We start from the raw sequence: 23,838 nt of genomic DNA, 5'->3' as shown, positions 1-23,838 counted from the left end.
TCTTAAGTATACTGCTGAATGCATCCACTTTACTTAATTACAGTCCTATCTTCACCTCGATGCCTGACACCGGTAAGACACTGTATTTACTGAATTAAGGGACCAACAGCCTCGTATACACATTATTGTCTTCAGTTTGTCTCGTGCCCGATTATGCTAGCACCAGCAGGTAGACGTCCTCTCGAGTTTCATAGAAATGTTGCTGTGTGATAGAAACACTGACTTGAACTTTGAAACTTATCCGTGAACAACCGCGACCATGTACAAATTAGTATTTTAGGTATAAATTCGCTAATATTATCCAGTTAACCTGGGACAGCGATAGTCTACCTCTGTTGGTTGTTTTGGGCTGTAAATATGAAATATAATGCAGGTAACGTTATCAGGCTTTCTAAAAGCTTTCCTCCTACTCATATCTACAGTTTGAAAAGGCATGCAGAGTCAATGTGTTTATTTATAAGGCTACTTTTTTCAATAAAATTCAAGGAAGTTTATATACGTTATCAAAGGAGCTTTGAGCACAAGGAAAAGGTAGGCAGTAGCCTGGGGCCTCGTGCTCCAAGGAGCACCTAGATACAGATAAGGTTCATCCAGAAAGTTGTCAGACCCCCTTCACTTGTTGCAGCCTGATGCTACAGTTAAATTGTTTTTTTCTCATTAATAAACAGCCAGTACTCCATCATGACAAAGTGAGAACAGAATTTTAGATTTTTTTATTTATTAAAAATACAAAACTGAAATGTCACATTGACATAAATATTGGGACCTTTTGCAAAACACTTGAAATTGAGTTCAGGTGCCACCCATTTTTTCTATCTTCGTGAGATGTTTCTCCACCTTGATTGGTGTCCACTTGGGTTAAATTAAATTAATTAGACATGATTTTGAAAGGTATGCACCTCTCTGTTGAAGGCCTCACAGCTGACATTGCATATCAGAGCAAAAACCAAGCCATGAGGTCAAAGCAACTGTCTGCAGAGCTCAGGGACAGGATTGTTGCAAAGCACAGATCTGGGGAAGAATGCATAAAATTTCTTCTGCACTGATAACTGATATTTCTGTTTGTTTTTTCATAAATTTGCAAAAATGTAAAAAAAAAAATGTTTTCACTCTCATGATGGGTACTGAGTGTAGATTAATGAGAAAAAAGTTTATTTTTTCCACTATAGCATCAGCCTGCAATGTTACAAAATACCTTTAGCTGTTAATGGTATTAAGTATTCATATTTGTACTTGGTGTCAGTAACCAAATCTAAGTAGTGGTATCAGTGCATCCCTAGTAGTGGCATGCTTTGTTTCTCATCATGCTTTGATCTTGACTGCATGCCTGTGTGTTCAAGTTGTTTATTTTCTGAAACATGCAATGGTTCCTTATTGTTGTTAATGTTCATATTCAGAGGGTGTTGTTCTACATGATTGGATTTTAATTACACTTTTTTTGTTTTAATCACAGCTGAGTATACCTTGCATAAATGACTATATCTGTGCATTAAAATGAATATTATGAAGACATACACATCAAGAAACCTTCTCCTCAACCCTGTTGGGATAGTTATTAAGTTAAATCATCTGTGTTCAGTTTCATGACTACACTGCAGGCAAGCAGTTCTACACCACTAAAATTTCAGAAGGTCATTTGGCCCTGATGATTTAAGTGGAGCTTCTAATTAATATTAACGAGTCTCATTACATGATAAAGACATGTCGTAATCTTTGTGGGTAAAATAAAAGTGAAGTGCGATGATAAGTGTTGGATGTATTTGACTATGAAGTGACCTAGAAAAGCAGAGATACCTTGTTGTATAGGACTGGAGTAAATGGGTTTTGACACCAGCACTGTTAAGTTGGATTTAATAACTCTGTGATAAGGCTCACACTGTGCTGAGGTCAGAGATAATACTAAAATAATTCATGGCTTGTGTTAAAGAAGAACCCCAGGTGCTAACAAGACCATTCGGAGGTTAATTACAATAAGTTTTACTGCAGATTACGCTGAGGATTACTGAAATTGTTGAAGAAGGCTAATTATCTAAAATGTATGTAGCTTATTGTTTCCCGGGTAAAAGTTTATCATCATTACAATGCTTTGAAACACTGTCTTGCTCCTGTCCATTTAACTGTATGTCTCTTCTCCTGTTTATCATGTGAAATGTGTTTATACTGACAGATCTGTATATCTCTTAATATTTTCCCAGGATAACAACAATGAAGCCGAACAGTCACACGCTCAAACACAAATCTTCTCATGACACCGAGAGGGAGTTTGGAGGAACACTGGGTGAGTGAAGCAGACCAGACTTCATCACTTCCATAAAACATTTTTTCATTTTCCTCACTGAACATGAGCATCGCATGCTAGAGCTTCATTATTTTCATTATTATTTCATTATTTTATTATTTTTATTTTAATTAATTTATTGATTTATTATAATTATATTGATTATTATTGATATTTATTATTTTTATGATCTTTCATTATATTATTTTTTCATTATTTATATTCATTTATTTGTATCATATTCATTACAGCTAAACAGAAAAAATAGACAAAGTGATGCCAACACAAATGCAAACTAAAATAAATTAATAAAGACAAAATAATATTCATGAGATAAATAAGACTGTGAAAGGCTCATGTGCTGCATATGACTTTGATTTCGACTAGTTGTGGAATGTAGATATAGCTGCTTATAATGTACAACCCAGGTTTCAAAAAAGTAGGGACACAGCATAAAATGTAAATATAAACAGAATGTAAAGGTTTGCAAATCTCATAAAACCATATTTTATTCACAGTAGAACATAAACAACCTATCAGATGTTGAAACTGAGACATTTTACCATTTCATTAAAGATAGAAGCTTCTTTTGATTTTGCTGGCATTAACACATCCCATAAAAGTAGGGACAGGACAATGTTTACCATAGTGTAGCATCACCTCTTCTTTTAACAAGTCTGTAAACATCTGTTTTGTGAGAGGAATGTTGTCCCATTCGAGTCTGATTTAGGATTCTAGCTACTCAACAGTCCTGGTTCTTCTTTGACAGATTTTTTGTTGAATGATGCTCCAAATATTTACTATTGGTGAAAGGTCTGGACTGCAGGCAGGTCAGTCCAGATCTTTCCAGCTGTGTAAGTTGCCCACCCTTTAGACACTAATGCAACCCCATACCACCAGAGATGCAGGCTTTTGAACTGTGTGTTGCTAACAAGCCAGATGGTCCCCTTTTGTCTTAAGTCCACTGGACACAGCATCTGGGGTTTCTAAAATAATTAAAATTTTTGTATCATCTGACCACAGTACAGTTTTTCATTTTGCCCCAGTCCCTTTTAAGTGGCCCAGAGAAGACCTCCGTGTTTCTGGATTATGTTCATATGTGGTTTTTGCTGTGCATAAAATAGCTTTAACTTACATTTGTGGATCACACAGCTAACTGTGTTGTTGATTTCATTTTTCTGGAATTGTTCCCCAGTTTTTAGACAATTATTTTGCAGCTTGGTGAATTTCTGCTCACCTTTACTTTTAAGAGACTCTAACTCTATTAAGTGTCCCTTTTATACCCAGTCATGTTCCTGGGCTGTTACCAATTAACCTAAGTTTTCTGGTTCCTGAGCTTTTCACTACCACAAGAGCTTAAATCTTGGTGATGCCTTTATATTTCACTGTAACTTTAGCTGTTCTTAATACTGGCACTTTATGGCCACTGTATGTTCTGAGCTTAGTCCTGCACTAAGCAAGCATGGGTTTTTGGCTATCATGGAATAACTTGTGAATTGTCCTCTGGCATAATAGTGTAAGTACAGCCTGTGTCTACTTCAGATGTTCCATTTTACCCATTTACCTGAAACTCTTTTCTGATTTATTCTTGTCTAGGAATGACCTAACCTGACATGCCAGATGGATGTGTTTCACAGGTTCTGTCTGTCACATCTTTACGGGCCAATCAGAGCAACAAAACACGTGACGTAGCCGTTATCGAGGTGCGCATGTGCAGCTACCGAGGAATAACGTGAACCATGGCAACTGTAGAAACAGTACAGGACTTTTGTTGTTTTTTGAAAAGAACACAACTCAATGCTGCTCTTTGTTCTTCTTTTAACGAAGAAATGTCGTCAAGTTCTGATAAAACTTAATTTAGCAGCGTCGGCACTGATGTCTTCTGGCATAATTGCACCAGCCTCTTATTGCTGCTTGCTCATGTCACGACTCTGCCGCGCCCAAAAATACTGCCCCTCGTTGCCGATTGGTCCTGTCACTTTCTAACTGGGCCCAAACAGTTCAGACGGGAGCTTTGCAAGTTGGATTCGCCTGTGAAAAATAAGTAAATGGGCATATCCATCTGCTTTGCAAGGTTAGGAACCCTCTTTAGGCCTTTGCACACTGAGTCAGGTTTTTTGTTTGTATTTTTTGCAAATTATTTTTAATGCCCAAAACTGTAGCCAGGTGGCAGGTGTGAAAAACAGCTAGCCTGAACCAATTTTGTATGCAATGATTCATAAAAAAAGGTCCTCAAAAAGTGATGCATTTAAAGACACCAGGATCAAACATGAGTGGGATAAAATCAGCAAGAATAGAGTGGCTGATTTGTATATTGGGGGTGATAATTTAAAACAACTTCTTCTCAGGAGCTTTAATTGGTAGACATGGTTGTGTTGATAGGCACATTTGTTATTCCATAAATTTGCTCAGTAAAGCATACCTTTGCATCATAAAGCTGCCATTAGACAAAAATAAAAATATGATAAAACTGTACAGAAAGGATCACTAGTTTCACAGCATGCTCTCCATCAGCAGGACGACTCATTACAGCCCTAAATGAAAATCGTCACAGCCACAAAAGTGGTTTTACACTGAAGATATGACATGGAATAAAAGAGCGAACGCATCACACCATCTATGTGTGTTTGTGTTTGTGAGCATGTTTTTGTGTTGCACCATCCCCTGCTGTCGTCTTTAAATTGAGTATCACAGCCAATTAGCTCTGCGCTTATTTTAAAAGGGAAATCATGTTTTGAAGCTGACAGCTCGGCTCTCTGCAGACTACAGATCAGACAGCACTGAAGTGAACCACCAGTAGTTTATTTCACCCAAACTGATGGATAATCGAATCGCTTCACCACTACACACTTATTTAACATGCCTTATTCTTCACTGTGATTCTGCTTCACTTCTTTTCTTTGGTTTAATGTCAGCCTATCTATGTCTGATTGTCAAAACTCATCCGGTCGGTCTCATTTTACTTATTATCATCTCTCAGGGGCAGTATGCATACCCATCTTTCTCCCACTGACGGTTCTGTTCCTGATCTCTGTGAGTCAGTCTCCTGAGGCCAGTGTGCTCCAGTGGCCCCCTCCTCTTCCCCTCATTGAGCAGCTCTGGGACCCTCTGGCCCCTGTGGTCCTGCTGGGCTGGATCGCTCTGCATGCTCTCCTCTACCTGATGCCAATAGGAAAGGTAGGTTCCATTTATAGGCCTGGTTTAAGGTTAATGTAACACAAACACTATAATAATGCTTCTGGAAGACTTTCAGGGCGTACGGCAAGTTTAGTGATACAGTCAGTTATTGAATCATCTGATAAACATGATTGCAAGCTGCAGGGTTAGGTCGTAATAAATAACTATGATTAATGGAAAATGGTCAGTCAAGCTGAGCCAGAATGCAAAGCTTTTGATGTACTTGTGATCCTCATCCCAACCCTCACCTATTCTCATGAGATTTGGGTGATGACTGAAAGATTAAGATCAGGTATACAAGCAGCTGATATGAGTGTCCTTGGGAGGGTGGCTGGGCTCAGCCTTAGAGACATGGGTCTTCATTTATCAAGCATGCATGCACCAGAAATTTGGATGTAAAGTCATTACCATGCACAGATCTGCATTTTTCAATCTGGAGGTTTTCCCATGCACACTTTTAAGTCATTGTGGGCTTACTTTGCAGCATGAATCTTGTGGTAATAGATGAGATATCATATGTGTTTAACATGTATTTAACATTAAACTAAAGCTTCGAAACCAGCATACCACTGTGTGACACTTACAATCAATCAGCCTACATTAATAATAACACCTAAAACTGAGGTATCACAGCCACTCTCCTCTCAGTCTGGAGCAAATTTAGTCAGCGTGCTGCTTCTTTTAAGAGCCAGAACCGAGTTTCATGTCATCTTAAGAGCTGACCTTGTAATTTTAAAACCCAAATGGAAAGAATTTTTATTATATTGTGTTCTGAATGTAAAGAATTATGATATTATCATCTACAAGTTAAATATCACAGATATGAATTGATTAAATATTCCAATATTGGCTGGAATTCGTTTGATTGCAATATCGCTCTTAACAGCGACAGTGATTTCCTTCCACGCGCAGTGTTTCTCCTTCATTTTAATGCCATTTTTAAGGCTGAAAAACAACAAATACACATGTTTCATAAATCAAACATGGACCTTGTGGTAAGATGATTTCTACGTCCAAATCTTTGCTTGTTTCTATGCAAGTTTGATAAATGAGGACCAGAGTATGGGGTTCAGACATGTGGAGGGAATTAGGAGTAGAGCCTCTGCTTTTTACATCAAAAGGTAATAGAAAGTGAGGTGGTTCAGACACCTGAGCACTAGGCCTGGGACGATAATCAATAAATCAATTAATTGCATGATAAATGAAAATGAACTCAATAATTTTGCTGGCCTCGATATATTGCCATGTGCATGTGTGTTTGTTTTCCTCGTCTCTTGCCTCCAAACAGGCTGGATGACAAGAGGGTTCACTCTGTGCATCGGTCTCAACACCTGGGCACGTTTGTTCCATAGAGGGATGAACGGAGTAAACCCTCTTGTCAGTTATCCAGTCTCTTTGTCTCTGTGGGGGGAGGCAGGGCCGCTAGCATGCACACACAGAGTGCAGCAAGTGAGCCTCGTGAGGAGCAACGCAAGGTTGCATAGCAGAAAGTAGGAGGAAATAAGATGGTTGCAAAGCCAAATGCCACAGCCCCGGTGTGGGAATATTTCGGCTTCACACCGAATGGGCAAGGTGAGCCCATCAACATGGACAAGCCAGTATGCCGAATTTGTTGAAAGTGGTGGTAACAAAAAAAGGCAACACAACAAACTTGCATGCCCAACTAAAACATAACCACCTGACCCAGTTTTCCCAGCTGGAGAAAAAAACTGCACCTCGAGATGCAGAGCCTTCGTCCCGACAGTCAACACTCACTGAGGCGTTTGGTCGACAAAGTAAATACAAACGGAACAGTGCAAAATGGTGTGTTTGTTTTGTTTATTAAGGATATTTAATGGTAAAAAATACTCGTTGGAAATAAAAGTTTATTGCATTTGAAAGGGTGTACTTGCATTATTATGATATATTATCATTACATTAGTGGTTAATTTGGTCTCAAAATAATGTTGACAATAATATTCATTATCGGCAATCGTCACAGGCCTACTGGGCGCCTCCCTTTGTAGGACCTTTCAGGAGGGATTATATATCCTGTCTGGTCTGGGGATGCCTTAGGAACCTTTAAAGGGATACTTCAACATTTTGGCAGATTCGTCCATTGCCATAATTCCTATAGTCTTAGTAATAGGTTTGTTACCTTCAGTTGTTGGTGCAAGCTGTTTTTAGGTCGGCCGCTGCCGAGTTCGGACCTGCTGTGCCAACTCAATGTAAGCAGACGGTATTCCGGCTTTCTCTCATCAAACTCATCAAATACGCAATCCAACAACTCCAAAACGCTCTCATGGACAAGTTGTAACCTGTACATTCACCACGCTATGAAATAATCATGGAACATTACGAGACGATGATGTTTTAAAGTTAAATGCAAAGCCGGAACTACACTCCAGGCATGGCTGCTGCACTGTGTCACTCCGCCCAGTGGTTTACTCAAGAAATAGTTCCGAGTATTTGCTTCATGCGTCGTAATGTTACATAATTATACGTTATTATTTCATAGCTTGGTGAATGTGCAGGTCACAACTTGTCCACGAGAGCATTTTGGAGTTGTTGGATTGTGTATTTGATGAGTTTGATGAGGGAAAGCCGGAATACCATCTACTTACATTGAGTTGGCACAGCAGGTCCGAACTTTGCAGCGGCCGACCTAAAAACAGCTTGCACCAACAACTGAAGGTAACAAACCTATTACTAAGACTATAGGGATTATGACAATGGACGAATTTGCCAAAATGTTGAAGTATCCCTTTAAGAGGAGTTGGAAAATGTAGCTGGGAAGAGAGATGTCTGGGTTGACTTCTTTAGTCTACTGGCACCACAACCTGTCCCTGGATAAGTAGAAGAAAATGGATTGATAGTTGATGGAACTGAGATACAGTCATTATAAAGTAACTACTGTTTAAATGGGGAGCAGATGGCCTAGTGATTAGGTCACATCCCATGTACCGTAGATGGCTCTTCCACTGGATGTCATTCTCCATATGCTCATCCCTGTTTCTGACTGTAATGCACTGTCCTGTCTCTCTAATTAAGGCACAACTCCCCAAAAATACTAAGATTATTACTGTGAATATTAAGAAATACTGTTTGAAAGGTTTCTGACTCCATCCACTGTCCTAACCTATCAAAATAAAGGTATTAAAGCCACAAAACAACTCTTTAAAAAATGATCTGTTCTGCTGCAGGCTCTACTGACCTTTGGGATCTTTCAGGTCTTACGTGTTTGTTAAATGTGTGGTTTTGGCTTCACTTTTGTACAGTAGGAGGAGCCTGAGATACATAGTCCATCCTTTATTTACAGTTAACATTTAATAAAGTGTACAAACAATTTATTATTTTCATGTTAACTATAAAAAGGTTCCAGATAATATCAAGCCAAGTTAGACGATGGTGGATGATGGTTGACAGCGTCTTTAAATTTTAAATGTGATTCTACATTTCTCTGCAGCACTATGGCATGGAGATGTATGAAAAACATAACATGTAGCCATCCTTTCCAACATGTTCAGATTGTGAATGTGTTAACCTGTAGGTGTCTGAAGGATTAGTGCTGAGGGATGGAACACGTCTCAAATATCCTATAAATGGTAAGTTGAGGTTAATTTTCTTCCCTTAAAATGATTATGCTAAAAGCAGAGTTTCATATCTGTATGCTGATTTAATCAAGCTTTTCAACTTAGTATTAAAAGCTATTTGTGTGCGCTTCAGTTTTATTTTCTGTAATACCAATAACAGTATTTAGATGGCTGTATTTCTGTGTTTGAGTATTACACAAGTTCAAGTATAACTAGCTTTGGTTGCATTTGTATCACCTGTTCTGACTTTTTATTTTTAATTTAACCTCCAGACTCACTGACCTACTCACCTTTAGTAAAAGTTTACTCTAGTTACATAATCTGATGTTTCACATGATATAACTTTTTTTTCCCATTTTAAGACCAGCCTCAGTCAGCTCATCTCTCCCTGCAGGCTGCAGGACTTACTTCTCTTTGTGTGTCTCCCTCAGGTTTTCATGGCCTGTGCGTCAGCGGTGTGCTGCTCATGTTGTTCCTGGGGCTCGGGGCTCCTCTTGGGTATCTGTTTGAGCTGATGTTGCCTCTGGCAGTGTGTGCAATAGCTGTGTCGTTCCTGTTCTCCATCTACCTCTACATCCGCTCTTTTTGGGCTTCTTCTCATGCTCTCGCTTTGGGAGGCAACACAGGTGAGAATAAAAGTTCAGCATCACAGTAAAAATGGACTCCAAAACACTTTTTAAAACCTGTTACAGGAGGTGTACTGTGCAGCTTTAAGTCTTTTTTCACTGCTTGGTGGAGGATTTTTGGTATTCCCGTGGGTAATTATCTAACAGCTCAGCTCTTCAGGAGCCTGCAGGCATCAGGCAACAACTGAACACTCACTTTCAAGTAATCTGACCTTGCTACACCGGCAAGCTGTGCCCTGCTGCATCCAAAAGGCAGAAACCAGAGAGTATTCAGTATTGTGATTCAGCCACTGCTCACTGATGATTACATACAACACAGTTTGTGGATAGACAGAACTGGCAAGGCTACAACATGTTTTCAGTACTATTTAATAAAATCACACAAAGAAGAGCCCTCCTCGGTCCTTCAGTCAGCGTAAAATAACTTTTCTGGCATATAAATAGCTCTATACATGAGTCATTTTTGTAAGAAATATTTCTTTTTTTAATAAGTAAGCACTGTAAGTTAGTAGGCACATTTTCAGTGTAGCACATTTTAAAAAGTGTTTAACAAAAATTATAATAATTATAATAATCTAAAACAACAACAAAATATCTAAACAATAGACCAAAACATAGAAGAACTGCAAATATACAAACTGTGCAAAGCCAATGGATTGGTCGATTCTGTGTCTGTCATCAGGGAGATCCATCTTGCAAAGATTCAACCTGAAGAGTTTTTGGCTGGTCTGAGAATGACTGGATTATTTGAGGAGAAGGAAGCAGGAGCTGTAGGTGAGGTTTAGCCTGGCGACTGGTGAAGAGATTAGTGGAGTTGCAGATTTCGCCACAGTTTTATCAGATCTGTCAACAAACCAAATTGAATGCTTTTCTAGGTGGAGAATATGTTTTTTGCTCTTTTCCCTACCAGCTATGGCAAGAGTTTAATTTACTGACTGGCTCCACAGCTAGTGAACAACAATGGGTGGGGAGGGGCGGGGGGGTGGTCGAGTCCGTCATTTCGGTGATCAATACGTCATCAATTTATTTTAAACATTAGAATCATGACAAAAAATAAGGAGCAATAACACTGTACTTTCCATAAAGATGCATTTATAGCCAGTCTCATTTGAAAGAGACTGTAGGATGGAGTGAGGAACTTATTTAGTCCTACCCCTTTTTCTGTCTATACAAATCGCCCACAGCAAGCAAAAGCAAAAACAGGTTGACAGTTGAGGGCACTATGTGAAATGATCATCTAAAATAGATGCAAAGGGTCCATACGGATCACAGACCCACGTAGACTTTTTATAGATGTTTTCAGAAGTAGAGCTCTTGACATGAAACTGCAGGAAAAGAACAGTTGGAACAAAATGTCATCCATTGCTCTGCTCCAAACCTTAGAGAGGTCTATATAGCTTAAACATCCTCTGATCACCAATAGAGTCAGCTAGGCTCTAATGAACCAGATGTTATTGCAGCATTAAACAATGCTGATCATTTCAGGGCCATGACAGATAACACTTAACAAGAAATTTATTGCATTTATTCCTCTGTCTTGTTTAGGAAATCCTCTGTATGATTTTTTCATCGGTCGAGAGCTGAACCCTCGGATCGGAGACTTTGACCTGAAATATTTCTGTGAGCTCAGACCAGGTCTGATCGGTTGGGTGAGTTTACCTGAAGTGACTATTTTCACTAGTTCTGCACGACAAATAAAAATGTTGGTTAAACGAATAAGTGTGAGCATGCACTGTATGAAACTGTCACTGACTAATGTCTAAAAGCAGTTTAACTTGACATTAGTTTGTATGATGATTGGTTTTATTTTCTTCCTACTTAAAATATACATGGAGAAATTCAACCATCCAAAAACATCATGCAGTTAAATGAGAGAGCAAAGATTACACATAAGGGAAAATCATATCATTGTTATATCAAATAAAACTGTGTGTTTTTATCATGATTTTGTTATTACTGTATCATCAGTAAGTACTTGTAAACATTCATTTCCACTTGATAGTGAACTCAGTTTGAGAACCAAACAGACCAACAGGGGGCGACGTTGCTCTCCTGTGACTCTGACACAGTATCAGAAAGTCTCCCTGATGATCTTACCCGCTGCGACTTTTGTTGGCGGGCACTGGGTGTGAGTTTCTTCATCATTCACTGTGTCTGAGTCTTCAGATCCAATAAAACAGAATGTTAATTTCTAGTGACAGTAAAAAATAAAGTTCAGAAAATAACCTGCTTCTCTTTGAAATCAGAAACAAAATCAACAAATTTAAGGACAGGATGAAGATCAAGTAATACTGGACAATGATGATATTACGAGTTCTTTATTTACTTGTTCTAAAATCTGTATTTACAGTAAAAACCTGTGCTCATCTGATTGTTTTCAAGCCATGTGCGTAGGAGAGGACAGAAAAAGCTCCCACCAACTGACTACAGACAGTGTGTGGGAGATTTCTGCTTCCTGTTCATGTTAAAACTATTTACTTTTTTACTTTCAACACCTCAATTGTGTCTCAAAATGTCCTAAATAGTGAATGTTTAACTGCCTATTTTTTGTTTAAATAAATCAAAGTTGATAATAATAATAAGCCCTGTAAGAGTAGGTCTCTTTTTAGTATTACACTGAGAGAGCTTTTGATAGCAGGAGCATTTCTGCAAAGATTAGTCATTCTAAAGTTCATCCTGTATGATGCTCCCTAACTCAGACAAAAGAGCATGTCTTTGTTTACATATACACTGCAATGTGATAAAAAATACCATACAGTGATGGAAAAGGTTATATTATGATTTTTTATAGTTTAAATAGTTAAAGCACAAACCCCCTCTGTCTCCACTACAAACTGAATATGAGTCATTAACACAATATGTTTTATTTAATATTTAGAAAAATAGCCCACTGTTATAAATTTGTTCGGTACATTTTCTTTCACAAGTTCTATCCCTCGCTCCCTTGTAATTTTTAGCTCCATCTGTCCTTGTTTGTCCATATTCTGGACATACAGAAAACTGTTAATAAAATAATCATTTTTCAACATTTTTTTTACTTTTCACTGCTTCAAATCTCTTTAACAACTTAAACCCTGACCACTAAAAAATTAAAAAAATAAAAAATTCAATGTTACACTCTTTTTATGCCAGTTATTGTACACCATTTTTATGGTAAAAAACACAAAAACACCATATTTCCCATATAAAATGATCTAGATAAAAACACTTTTTAAAATAGATAAAGTCTGGGCCATGGCAATGATGAGTAGTAAAATTGATTTTGATGCATTGATTTTTTTTTTTTTTTTTTTTTTTTTTTTTGTAGTGCCAAATGCCATATTTTAGCTCCATCTGTCCTTGTTTTTCCATATTCTGGACATACAGGAAACTGTTAATAAAACTCTTTTTTTTCAATTTTTTTTAACTTTCACTGACTTAAATTTCTTCAACAACTTCAACCCTGACCACTAAAAAAAAAAAAAAAAAAAATTCAATGTAACACCCTTTTTATGCCAGTTATTGTACACTATGCCTATGACTTGGATTCAGTGAGATAGCATCTATGCTAAACAGATGAGCCTATCAGAGCGAAAAACACGCCAGTTTTAACATGCTTTTCTCGAGCCTCCTCCTCTACCAAATCATATGTGAGGGAATGCATTTGTTCATGTTGGGTTTATTTTATGTACAGGCATAAAAAAAAACAGAGGATATATGTAGGATATGAATCACGAATGCGCATTTCCACCTCTAACCAAAATGTGACTGTGATTACGCTAATTACGCGCATATATAAATTTACTGCATATTTGAGGTATGATATATTCTCTCCTATTGATCGAAAGGACCTGTGCGTCCTCATGCATGTCCATCCACTTGCTATGAAGTGAGGGCAAAGTTGAAATTGTCCAAATGTCCCCCTTTCTTAGTCCCAGTCTGCAGAACCCGGAAGTAGCATTTTTGATTGTAAACACTCCACTTCTAGAATGTCCGGTTGTAAACATAGACGCAGAATCGCACCTGAGCACAAGCGTAGGAGCAAACAAACTTTTCCTTACACATATAGCCCACTCTCAGACATCCATATCTAGTGGCATGAATTGTTTAATTTAATTCTGATGATGTTTAGTGGATGAAATAGCGTATCAAACACTCTGAGTCCATGGAAGACCATGGCACCAGTAGAGTTCTATGGGCAACACATTTTAAGTTGTACTCACATTTTAAATCTCAGTCACAGTATTGGAAAAATACCCACAAGTTATTCAGCCCTGTTTTTAGGGCACTACAGCCTGAGGGGTCCAAGGTCACACGCTTTGTTTCTTTCTTTGTTTTTTCAGCCTTGCCCCTTTTGTGTACAGATTTCTGCAGATTCTTTGAATCATTTCATGATATTACGGACTCTAGATGGGGATATTTTTAATTTCTTAGAACTAAATGTTGAGAAATCTTTCTGAAGTGTTGGACTATTTTCCCATGAGTGGAGGATTGTACCCCATTATCGATTGTGAATAGCTTCAGGAGGGCTCCTTTTACACCCAGTCATGGTACGTAAACACATTACCAATTAACCTGCTCACATGTGGGATGTTCCAGGTGTGGTTTTTGTGCATTCCACAACTTTGCCAGTCTTTTCTTCCCCTTTTCCAAACTTTTCTGGAACATGTTGCGGGCCTCATATTCAGAAGGTGCATATATTTTCAATGATGCAATAAAGTTTATCAGTTTTAACATTATCCTATCTTTAGAATATAGATTGAAAAATATTGTCAAATCACTGTATTCTGGTTTTATCAACATTTTATTTTATGTTATGTCCCACCTTTTTTGAAATCAGGGTTTGTAATAAAGGTGACATGATCACACAGTTGTTAGCAGGATGACTGACTAGCCATAAGTGACGGTCTCTGCTGCTCTCATTGTATTTATCAAACATATTCATTGAAAGTTTTGACCTTAGAAACAGCACAGTGCAGCAGGTACATTTTTTTACCTTTCCAGTGAAACATTCTGACCTCACAATGCTCTAAAAAGTGGGTGAGTCTTTTCAGCTAATGAGTGGTGTTTATGAGTGTTGACTTCTCCTGTTTTTCTTTCAGGTGGTCATAAACCTCGGCATGCTGATGAAGGAGGTGGAGCTGCGAGGTTCCCCCTCACTTGCCATGATCCTAGTCAACAGTTTCCAGCTCCTGTACGTGGCTGACGCTCTGTGGAACGAGGTGAGGGCAGAACCTCTGCTATGCATTATTGCTCATGTAAATATCTGCACTGAAACTTTCCTTCATCTGTGTTGTGTTACGAAACAGGAGGCTCTTCTCACAACCATGGACATCGTGCATGATGGTTTCGGCTTCATGCTGGTCTTTGGGGACCTGGCCTGGGTCCCCTTCACGTACGGCCTGCAGGCTGCCTTCCTAGTTGTGCACCCACAGACCCTGAGTGCACTCGGAGCGGCAGTTATAATAGCTCTGAATGGTAATCACAGCTCTGCTTCTTCAGGCTTCTGTTTGCTGTGACTCATGGTTGAAGATGGAGATGTAAACACTTTTCTCTTTCCCTCCAGGTATTGGATATTATATTTTCAGAAAATCCAACTCGCAGAAGAACCAGTTTAGACGAGACCCCACACATCCAAGTGTTGCAAGTCAGTATTCTTCAAATCTTTTAAATGTGTTTTCTAATGTAAGGGAAACACTTTTGAACTGTCTTTCCGCTCTAGTTTTTAAAAGTGAGAGGATTATAATTACTATGAGTGACAAAGACGAGGACAGATGAATCAGGGGATTTTTCCTAATAGACTGAATAAAGTGGCACAAGGGGAATTAATTTCAAGTGACTTGCAAATTTTTCTATCTAACTACTTCTTGCAGGACTGGAGACAATCGCCACAGCAACAGGGAAACGTCTGCTGGTGTCGGGCTGGTGGGGTCTGGTTCGTCATCCTAATTACCTCGGTGACCTCCTGATGGCTCTGGCCTGGTCTCTGCCCTGTGGTAAGACAGCTTTACAGACACAGCTTGTTTTGCATGCAGGCCTCAGGGTCACAGATTTTAACACAGATGAGCTTTATTAGGAACAGTGGGTGAGGTCATAGTTCAGAGATGTTTCTAATTTCATCCATCCGTATTTACGTTTGAATAAAAATAATATGTACTTGTTTTAAATGGCATGATGTGAAACTCATTTGCATAGCGGGTCTGTCCTTTTGTATCTTAAACCCATTTCCCAGTGCTGTTTAAATCCGTGATATTTACGCCCCTAAGACATTTCGCCTTCACCATGAAGTGGCGGAGGCGTAAAAGGGGGACCAGGTGACCCCTCCGTCTCTAGAAGTAGTAACAGAGGCGTTACAGAGGTGAATACTCAGCTCCTCTTTATATAGCACTTCTCATACATAATATACAGTCCAAAGTGCCTCACAGAAAAAGACAGGAAATCAAAACAGCATTTGAGAACAAGAGATAGAACCACACAGGACTTAAACGAGTGGAACAGTAAGAACACAGGTGCATCAAGTAAAAGTTCATTTTCTAGATTCTAGATTCATCTCATAAAAAGTGAAACATTTCAAACTTTTTTGTTCAAATCTTGATGATTACAGCTACAGCTCACAAAAATAAAAAACCCACTATCTCCAAATATTAGAATGATGTGGAAAAGTTCCATTGCAAAGGTTTCCTGAGCATTCATTCTCTCACTATAGTTCAGCACACACAATCACAATCATGGGAAAGACTGCTGACTTGACAAATGTCCAGAAGGCAATCAAACAAGGCAACAAAGCAGATTCAAGAACTGAGGGGAGAAGTGGGCCGAGGCTCGAGTCAGTGGATCAAGAGCCACCACACACAGACGGGTCCAGGAAATGGACTACAAATGACGTGTTCATAGTGTCAAGCCAATCCTGAACCACAGATGCATAATATTCTCACCTGGAGTAAGGAAAAAAAAAGAGCTGGATTGTTGCTCAGTTGTCCAAAGTCCTGTTTTCAGATGAAGATCAATTCTGAATTGGATTTGGAACTTAAGGTCCAAGAGTCTGGGGGATGAGAATATAGAGGCTCAAAATCCAAGATGCTTGAATCCAGGGTTTTCAGTTTCAGTGATGGCTTGGGGTGCCAAGTCATCTCCTGCTGTTGGTCCACTGTGCTTTATCAAGTCCAGAGTCAGCACTGTCAGTCATCTAGCAGTAGATTTTACAGCACTTCATGCTTCCATCTGCAGAGAAGCTTTATGGAGATTTTTTTCCAGCAAGACTTGGCACCTGCCCACAGTGAAGCCAAACTACCAGAATCTGTTTTGCCGGCCATGGTATTGCTGTGCTTTATTGGCCAGCCAACCGGTCTGACCTGAACCCCATAGAGAATCTCACAGATGTTGTCAAGAGGAATATGAGACACCAGACTCAACAATACAGACCAGCTGAAGGCTACTATCAGAGCAACCTGGGCTTCATAACATCCCAGCAGTGCCACACACTGATGGCTCCATGTTGCATAGATGAAGTAATTTGTAAAAGGAGCTCCCAACTAATTATTTTTGAAATATTTTTCTAAAATGTGAAATAAAATAAAACAGAACTATTTGGGAACAAATATATAAAAATCAGTCAAAGTTGTGAAAATCCACTGTAAAAACAATACAAACATGCTTGTCGGGTAATAAAATCACTTTAAAGACAGATTAAATAGACAGGGCTTTTGATTTTGCTTTTAAAGACACTCAAGGGAGCTCACCCTTTTGATGTCTAGATGCAGTGAGTTCAAAGTTTGGTGACATAAAATCCAGTAGCTCTCTGCCCAATACTTTTGTGAGTCTCTTGAGGAACATTTAAATTGGAAGCATTGGATGACTTGAGGGATCTGGCAGTGACATAAAAAGAAAGATGATCAGTGATATATGAAGAGGAAAGGCTGCATAAGGCTTAAAAGCAACTAAAAGACTTTTAAATCAATTCCAAAAGAAACAAGGAGTCAGTACAGAAGAAATCAGTGGAGTCAGCAGGGAGCAGCACTCTGTGTGTACATTTGATTGTGTTGCACTCCTGTGCTGTGCTTTCTTGTGCTCTTGCAAAGCCAAAACGCAACGTGAATTGACAGACGGAGACACCAAATGTCACGCTGTCGGGGTACCGACACAAATGTCTGATAACTTGTAAAGACATCGGCACTGTGGTGGAAATGAACGGTGAAAACATTTTTAGTAACATAACAGGAAACTAAAACTCCAAATCACTTTCGATGCTTTTATCATCATGGAGTCTCTGGCTGAGCTGAAGGGAGTCTCACTGATGAAGGCTTGATGCTTCAAGGATTGTGAGTTTAAGATGTAACATGACCATACCATGACAATAGAGCATTGCAAGTGCTTCATAAGAAAACATCAGATTTTTAAATCAGCATGCTGATTCACCTGAATGGTATCAGCTCATGATACCTAAAATTGTATTTCAGCAGGTTTTAGGGTCACTCCCACTTCTTAATACAACTTTCTGAGGGCCATATGTATGCCGTATTAATTCAGACCAACACCATATGGACAAAAGTATTCAGCTGCCTGACCATTACACCAACAGGGCTAATGACGTTGTATTCAAATACATGCACTTTTGCTGCTATAACAGTCTCCACTCTTCTTTGAAGGCTTTTCACAAGATTTTGGAGAGTTTCTGTGAGAATTTGTGCCCATTCATTCTGTAGAGCATTTATGAGGTCAGGCACTGTTGTTGGAAGAAAAGGCCTGGCTCGAAATCTCCATTCTAGTTTGTCCCAAAAGTGCTCAGTGGGGTTGAGGTCAGAGCTCTGTGCCACGCATTAAAGTTCTTCCACACCTAACTCATGCTTTGTGCACTTGGGCACAGTCATGTTGGAAAAGCAAAGGGCCTTCCCCAAACTGTTGCCACAGAGTTGGAAGCATAGTATTGTCCAAAATGTCTTGGTATTCTGAAGCAGATTAACCTTCACTAGAGATAAGGGGCTTAGTCCAAACCCTGATAACCACACCATTATCCCTCCTCCAACAAACTTCACAGTTGGCACAATGAAGTCAGGCAGGTCACGTTCTCCCGGCATCCGTCAAAACCAGACTTGCCAATCTGACTGCGAACAGAAAAGTGTGGTTCATTACTCCACAGAACGCATTTCCACTGTCCAGTGTTGGTGTGCATTATACCACTCCATCCGGTGCTTGGCATCAGACTTGGTGATGTGAGACTTGTGTGCGGCTGCTCAGCCATGGAAAGCCATTTCATGGAGCAGTGCCTGTGCTTACATTAATGCCAGTGGAAATTCAGAACTGTTCAGCTATGGAATCAGCAGATTGTTGCAACTTTTACTCACCATGCACCCTAGCAGTTGCCTTTCGTGGTCTTTCGCTTCATGGCTGAGTTGTTGCTGTTCGTAAACGCTTCCACTTTCTAATGATATCACGTACGGTGGACTGTGTAAAATCTTGCAGGGATGGCAATTTCATTAACTGTCTTATGGCAAAGTTAGTACCCATCACAGTACCACGTTTGAAGTCACTGAGCTCTTCAGAATGACCCATTTTATATCACAAATGTTTGCAAATGGAGACTACATGGCTAGGTATTTGATTTTATACACCTGTTGCAACAGGTCTGATTGAAACTCCTGAATTCTATAATGAACAGGTGTTAATTATTATCTAGTCTTAAATAAACAAGGAAAGATCTATCCAGTAAACTTTATTTAATCTACAAACTCCTTTTAAAAAGAGCTTAGCGTTGTTAAATGTTCTCCAAACATTTGTGCCTTTGAATGATTGTTTTATGATGAAAAAAAGATGATTTCAGTCTTAAAGTTTGATCAAAACCAAAGGGTTTTTTTGTTTTTTGTTCACTTGTGAACAGCAGAAACAAGCTGTGAACCAAACACTGACTTAACACCTTAATAGCAACTTGTTAAGTGAACAGTTCTTGTCTTAGCATTCAGTAGATAAAGAGGAATAAAAGTTTTATCTCAGAAACAAGCATGGTTAATCAAATTTGTAGGTCTTTTTACCATAAATATGTTAATATTGTTTGCAGTTTATATGTTAGATCTTTTCAAAATGAGCAGAAGTTTGCATAAATGTTTGCATTAAAATTTCATCCAACCAACTTAGAAGTCATGATCTACACATCTGCAGAACACCAACAAAAAAACAACAATTATTAGAGTCACTGAACATGTCATTCAAAGATCTACTGCACTGTTCTCTCCTTATCATACTATTCCTACAAAAACGGTCCTACTGAGTCACAGAGAGTCCCCACGACGTAAATACAATGAAAGATTTAATCCAAACTTATTATTGCCCATAAAATCCATGGACTGATCCAAGACTTTGTACTTGAGAACAATGCCTTGGGCAGTGTGGCAGAACCAAACAAATCGCTAAAAGATGCTAATAGCCTCAAAAAGCTAGTAGAGTTATAAAACTAAAATTTTGCCTTATAGCCATAAATTCAAATGAAGAAAACCCTGACCATAAATGCTGAAAGACTTACACAAAAAGCTTCTGATTAATGTTGCTACTAAGACATTTTGTTGTGCGATGAACGCATTAATATTTGAGACCCACTCTCAGCCACTGTGGATTTGTTCAGATGTCTGTATTAGATAATTATACGGTATTTTCGGCTGATGCAGAATCAATAAAAGACAGCAACAGTCTTTTACGTGTTCTCTGTAAGCTGCCTTATGTTTCTTTCAAGGCTCACTCTCTAAAATGGTGACTGTCAGACTTTTGTTCACACTGACACATCATGCTCATTAGCATTCACACTTTTTGTTTCTCACTGCCTTTGTAATTGAGATGTACTGTAGTTTCCGCAATTATTGCCACAGCAGATGTCACAAACTGCTGAATTATGCACTCAAAAAAGGAAAAAAATGATGTCGACATGTTCAGGATGGATGAAAGCTGCTCTGACAAAGTGGAACAGTGGTTACATCAAGACTCTGAGGGAACAATGACTTGAAAAAGAAGGACATTTTTTCTCAGAAACACTCCGAGATGCAGTTTCCAAAAATTACATTTGAGATGAATCGACTGTGGGAGCATTAGGAGCTTTATCGAGCTGAGATTCACTGCAAGGTCTTTGTATAATAATGACTGTACAGCTCAGGCTTTTATGCAGCCAGATGATTACAGCAGTTTGATGTCTTTCAGTACATGAGCGCTGATGCCATTTTACACAGAAAGGGTCAGACTTTCTTTCTTTTGAAATCCTGTTGTAGATTTATACCTATGTAGCCCTTTTCAATGATATATTTGTGTTTATTTAATCATTTTTGCTACTCCTTTCCATATATACAGTTATGAACATTTCTAGAGAATATCAGGACGCGCTGCTATCATCTGTTCACACTTGCAGCATCCATCTTGTTCAACTTTCTTTGTCAGACATGACAGCAGGGTCTCAGGGGACAGAACATAGCATAAAGCAAACACAGGAGACATGGCAGACAAAGCAAAATAGTCAGACACAATGATGACAAGTTTTACCTTTATATCAGTGCCAGTGTTTCTCCTACCATTATATTAGGGGGGCGCCCTGCCCCTCCAACAGCCCCCCTTGAAGGTTGAAATAATTTTATTGAATTGTATTTTCTATAAAGCGCCAGATCACAACAGAAGTCATTTAAGGATACCTTCCCTATAGAGCAGGTCTATACCTTGTCCTTTATTAGATAAACTAAACAGCCTTACGTTATTTATCTTGTTTACAGGAATGTATGTAATTTCTGAGTCCTGGTTTTCTACTTGTTCCTTCTGACTTCATAAGCAGAGCTAAAAAACCCACACGCTCACTGACGCACCGAAGCCCTGCCTCCTCCTCCCCATGTCAGAGCCTAGTTCACATGTGTGCTGGGATGCTTTGGTAGGGCTTAGTGTAAGGTTAATTGCGGATAAAGCTGGGGTGAAAAATTTGCCATTTCCATTCACACAGCTTTCCCCTTGGGGCCTTTGGAGTTTTAGTAGTTTTGTGTATTTGTGTAAACTACCCACAGTTGATACTGCTAATTACCTCCTTATGCTGTTGTTTTTTCTTTAGGTTTCACACACATCTTGCCGTACTTCTACGTCATATATTTCACCATCCTGCTGATTCACAGAGAGGATCGTGATGAGAGACAGTGCAGGGCCAAATATGGACTGGCATGGGACACCTACTGTCGACGGGTGCCCTACAGGATCTTTCCTTATATCTACTGAACACAAAGCAGTTGAGTTGAATAGGACCAAACCTTACACTTACAGCAAACTTGGCAATAACTCAAACCAGGCCTCAATTTTAGTGGCACATATGCACAAATCCTTGATTTGAAAGGCTTTAACATAAGAATTATGCATCATAGATCATTATTTTTAATAAATAGAGACTTGACTATCAAATTTCCAGGGAATCCATCAGAAAGAAACAAGTCTGCATTTCTTGTTTCTTTTATTTATTGTTCACACACCAGAGAAGGCTAAAGCTACATCTAGGCACTTGTCTTTTAAAGCATTTTTAATTATTAAAAAGAATACTCCAGAAGTTTATGCATTCACTTGTGCAATAACCTGACACACCAGATGGATTTGTTTCACACATCCATCTGGGAAAGCTTCAATAGGAAATGTTTGAGAAAAGGCAGAGGCTTTGAAAAAAACTCGGGGTGTGATTGGGTGAACATTCTGTCTGTCACATCTCTATGGGGCAATCAGGGCAACAAAACATGCGACGCAGCTGCTGTCGAGCTGCACGTGCGCAGCTGCTGAGGAATAACGCGAAAAATGCTGACTATAGACATGTAAGTACTCGACTTTTGTCGTTTTTGAAAAGAAAACAGCTCACTGCTGTTCTTTGTTCTTCTTTTAAGGAAGAAATGTTGTCAAGTTCTGATAAAACTGGTGCTTTAGCAGCATCCACGCTAAGCTCGTCCTCCATAACTGCACCAGCTCTTGCTGCTGCTTGTTTACATCACGACTCCGCAGCGCCTGAAAGTACTGCTCCTCGTCGCTGGTTGGTCCTGTCACTTTCTAACCGGGTCCAAACTGTTCAGATGGAAGCTTTGCAAGATGGATTTGCCAGTGAAAAACAAGGAAACGGGTGTATCCATCTGCTTTGCAAGGTTACTTGTGCAATAAAAAAAATCTGCTCAGTTTTTCTGAATTGAACACACCATATGTAAATTCCACCACCAGGGGGCTTTCGACCAAAACAGTAACCAAGATTACGAGTAGAGATGCGCTCCTCAGCTCCACCTACCTCTGCTGCTGTTGTTTGAATTGAGGGCTCTGTTACATGAAAAGTACTCTCCATAAGATGCGTTTATTAAACAGTTAACCACTGTTTCATGCCATGTATGAATTTCACTTAATGAGAGAGAAAAGTGGCTTTCCTGGTTTGCAATTTATGAGGAAAGCCACTTAGCTTTTCTCCCTTTACACGTGCAATTCATCCACAAAACAAAAGCTGTTTGGTAAACACAGCTTTTGGACTGCGCTTTTTTTTTTTTTTTTTTTAAGACTCTTTAATTGAGAATTACAAGTAAGCTGAGCAGTGCACCTCAACTTTGAAGTATTAAGTGGGATCTCAACACAAGGGGGGGTCCAGGGATGGCATAGAAGAATTTGGGACTAAAGGGCTGAGTTTGGGCAACAGACTATAGAACATTTTGGATGAAGCCTGAATGATGCCAGCCAATTGATTACTGAAGAGTCTTGAAGGGTTTTGAGTCCAAACTCCAGCAGCATTTTTAATAAAAACGCCATCTCAAACTAACTTCAGATCAACCTGACAAACAGCTACAGCATGCCTGTGTGCAGTTATATCAGCCATGCCCTAACAATGCATAAATTAGTTTCCTTATTTAAAATAAAACAGATGAGTGATACCTGGTGTACCCAAAATAGTATAAACTATTCAGATCAAAATCAGACTATGAGCATGTTTTCTTCTGATGTAAACTGTCAATTTACCACGGGGTGTGAATGGGACTTCTGCTGTCTCCTTAGGCCTTAAATGGACACTTAAGAGCATTTCGCACATCAACATTGGTTTAATTTTTCTATGAAAAGGGTTTCCTCTTGGAGAGAATGTGCACCTAATAGCAGAGAATAAATGTGATCCATTGCAAGTAAACAGCACCAAACATGAATGAGATACAAAAACAGAACAGCAGTGTCCAGTAGTGGTTCATACCTCTCTATG

General features: G+C 39.1%; 1 protein-coding gene across 3 annotated transcripts; it reads left to right on the top strand.

Annotated features, from left to right (window-relative positions):
• The first annotated feature begins 12 nt into the window (after nt 1–12).
• On the top strand, nt 13–22,312 carry tm7sf2 (transmembrane 7 superfamily member 2). 3 transcript variants are annotated; one of them, XM_041801633.1, is made up of 11 exons: nt 13–72; nt 2,196–2,278; nt 5,259–5,455; nt 8,985–9,039; nt 9,459–9,653; nt 11,199–11,302; nt 14,735–14,854; nt 14,942–15,110; nt 15,199–15,279; nt 15,506–15,628; nt 21,697–22,312. In XM_041801633.1, the coding sequence occupies exons 2-11, from the start codon at nt 2,206–2,208 to the stop codon at nt 21,855–21,857; spliced, it is 1,278 nt and encodes a 425-aa protein (XP_041657567.1). In that variant the 5' UTR covers nt 13–72; nt 2,196–2,205; the 3' UTR covers nt 21,858–22,312. The 3 variants fall into 3 exon arrangements, with proteins under 3 accessions (XP_041657567.1, XP_041657568.1, XP_041657569.1); XM_041801634.1 differs by lacking the exon at nt 13–72 and adding an exon at nt 90–169; XM_041801635.1 differs by lacking the exons at nt 13–72; nt 2,196–2,278 and adding an exon at nt 3,927–3,981 and having other exon boundaries at nt 21,697–22,311.
• Nucleotides 22,313–23,838: the final 1,526 nt, after the last annotated feature.

This window comes from Cheilinus undulatus, linkage group 12, assembly GCF_018320785.1.
Source record: "Cheilinus undulatus linkage group 12, ASM1832078v1, whole genome shotgun sequence".
Lineage (NCBI taxonomy): Eukaryota > Metazoa > Chordata > Actinopteri > Labriformes > Labridae > Cheilinus > Cheilinus undulatus.
Note: the sequence above shows the minus strand (reverse complement) of the source record. Positions and strands in the feature narration are given on the sequence as shown.

Bases quoted from the DNA above. Each gene is read 5' to 3' on its own strand.
- tm7sf2 (XM_041801633.1), top strand. From the start codon at position 2,206: ATGAAGCCGAACAGTCACACGCTCAAACACAAATCTTCTCATGACACC. The intron at 2,279-5,258 runs GTGAGTGAAGCA...ATCATCTCTCAG, and splicing joins GGAGTTTGGAGGAACACTGG to GGGCAGTATGCATACCCATC. The intron at 15,629-21,696 runs GTAAGACAGCTT...TTTTTTCTTTAG, and splicing joins GGCCTGGTCTCTGCCCTGTG to GTTTCACACACATCTTGCCG.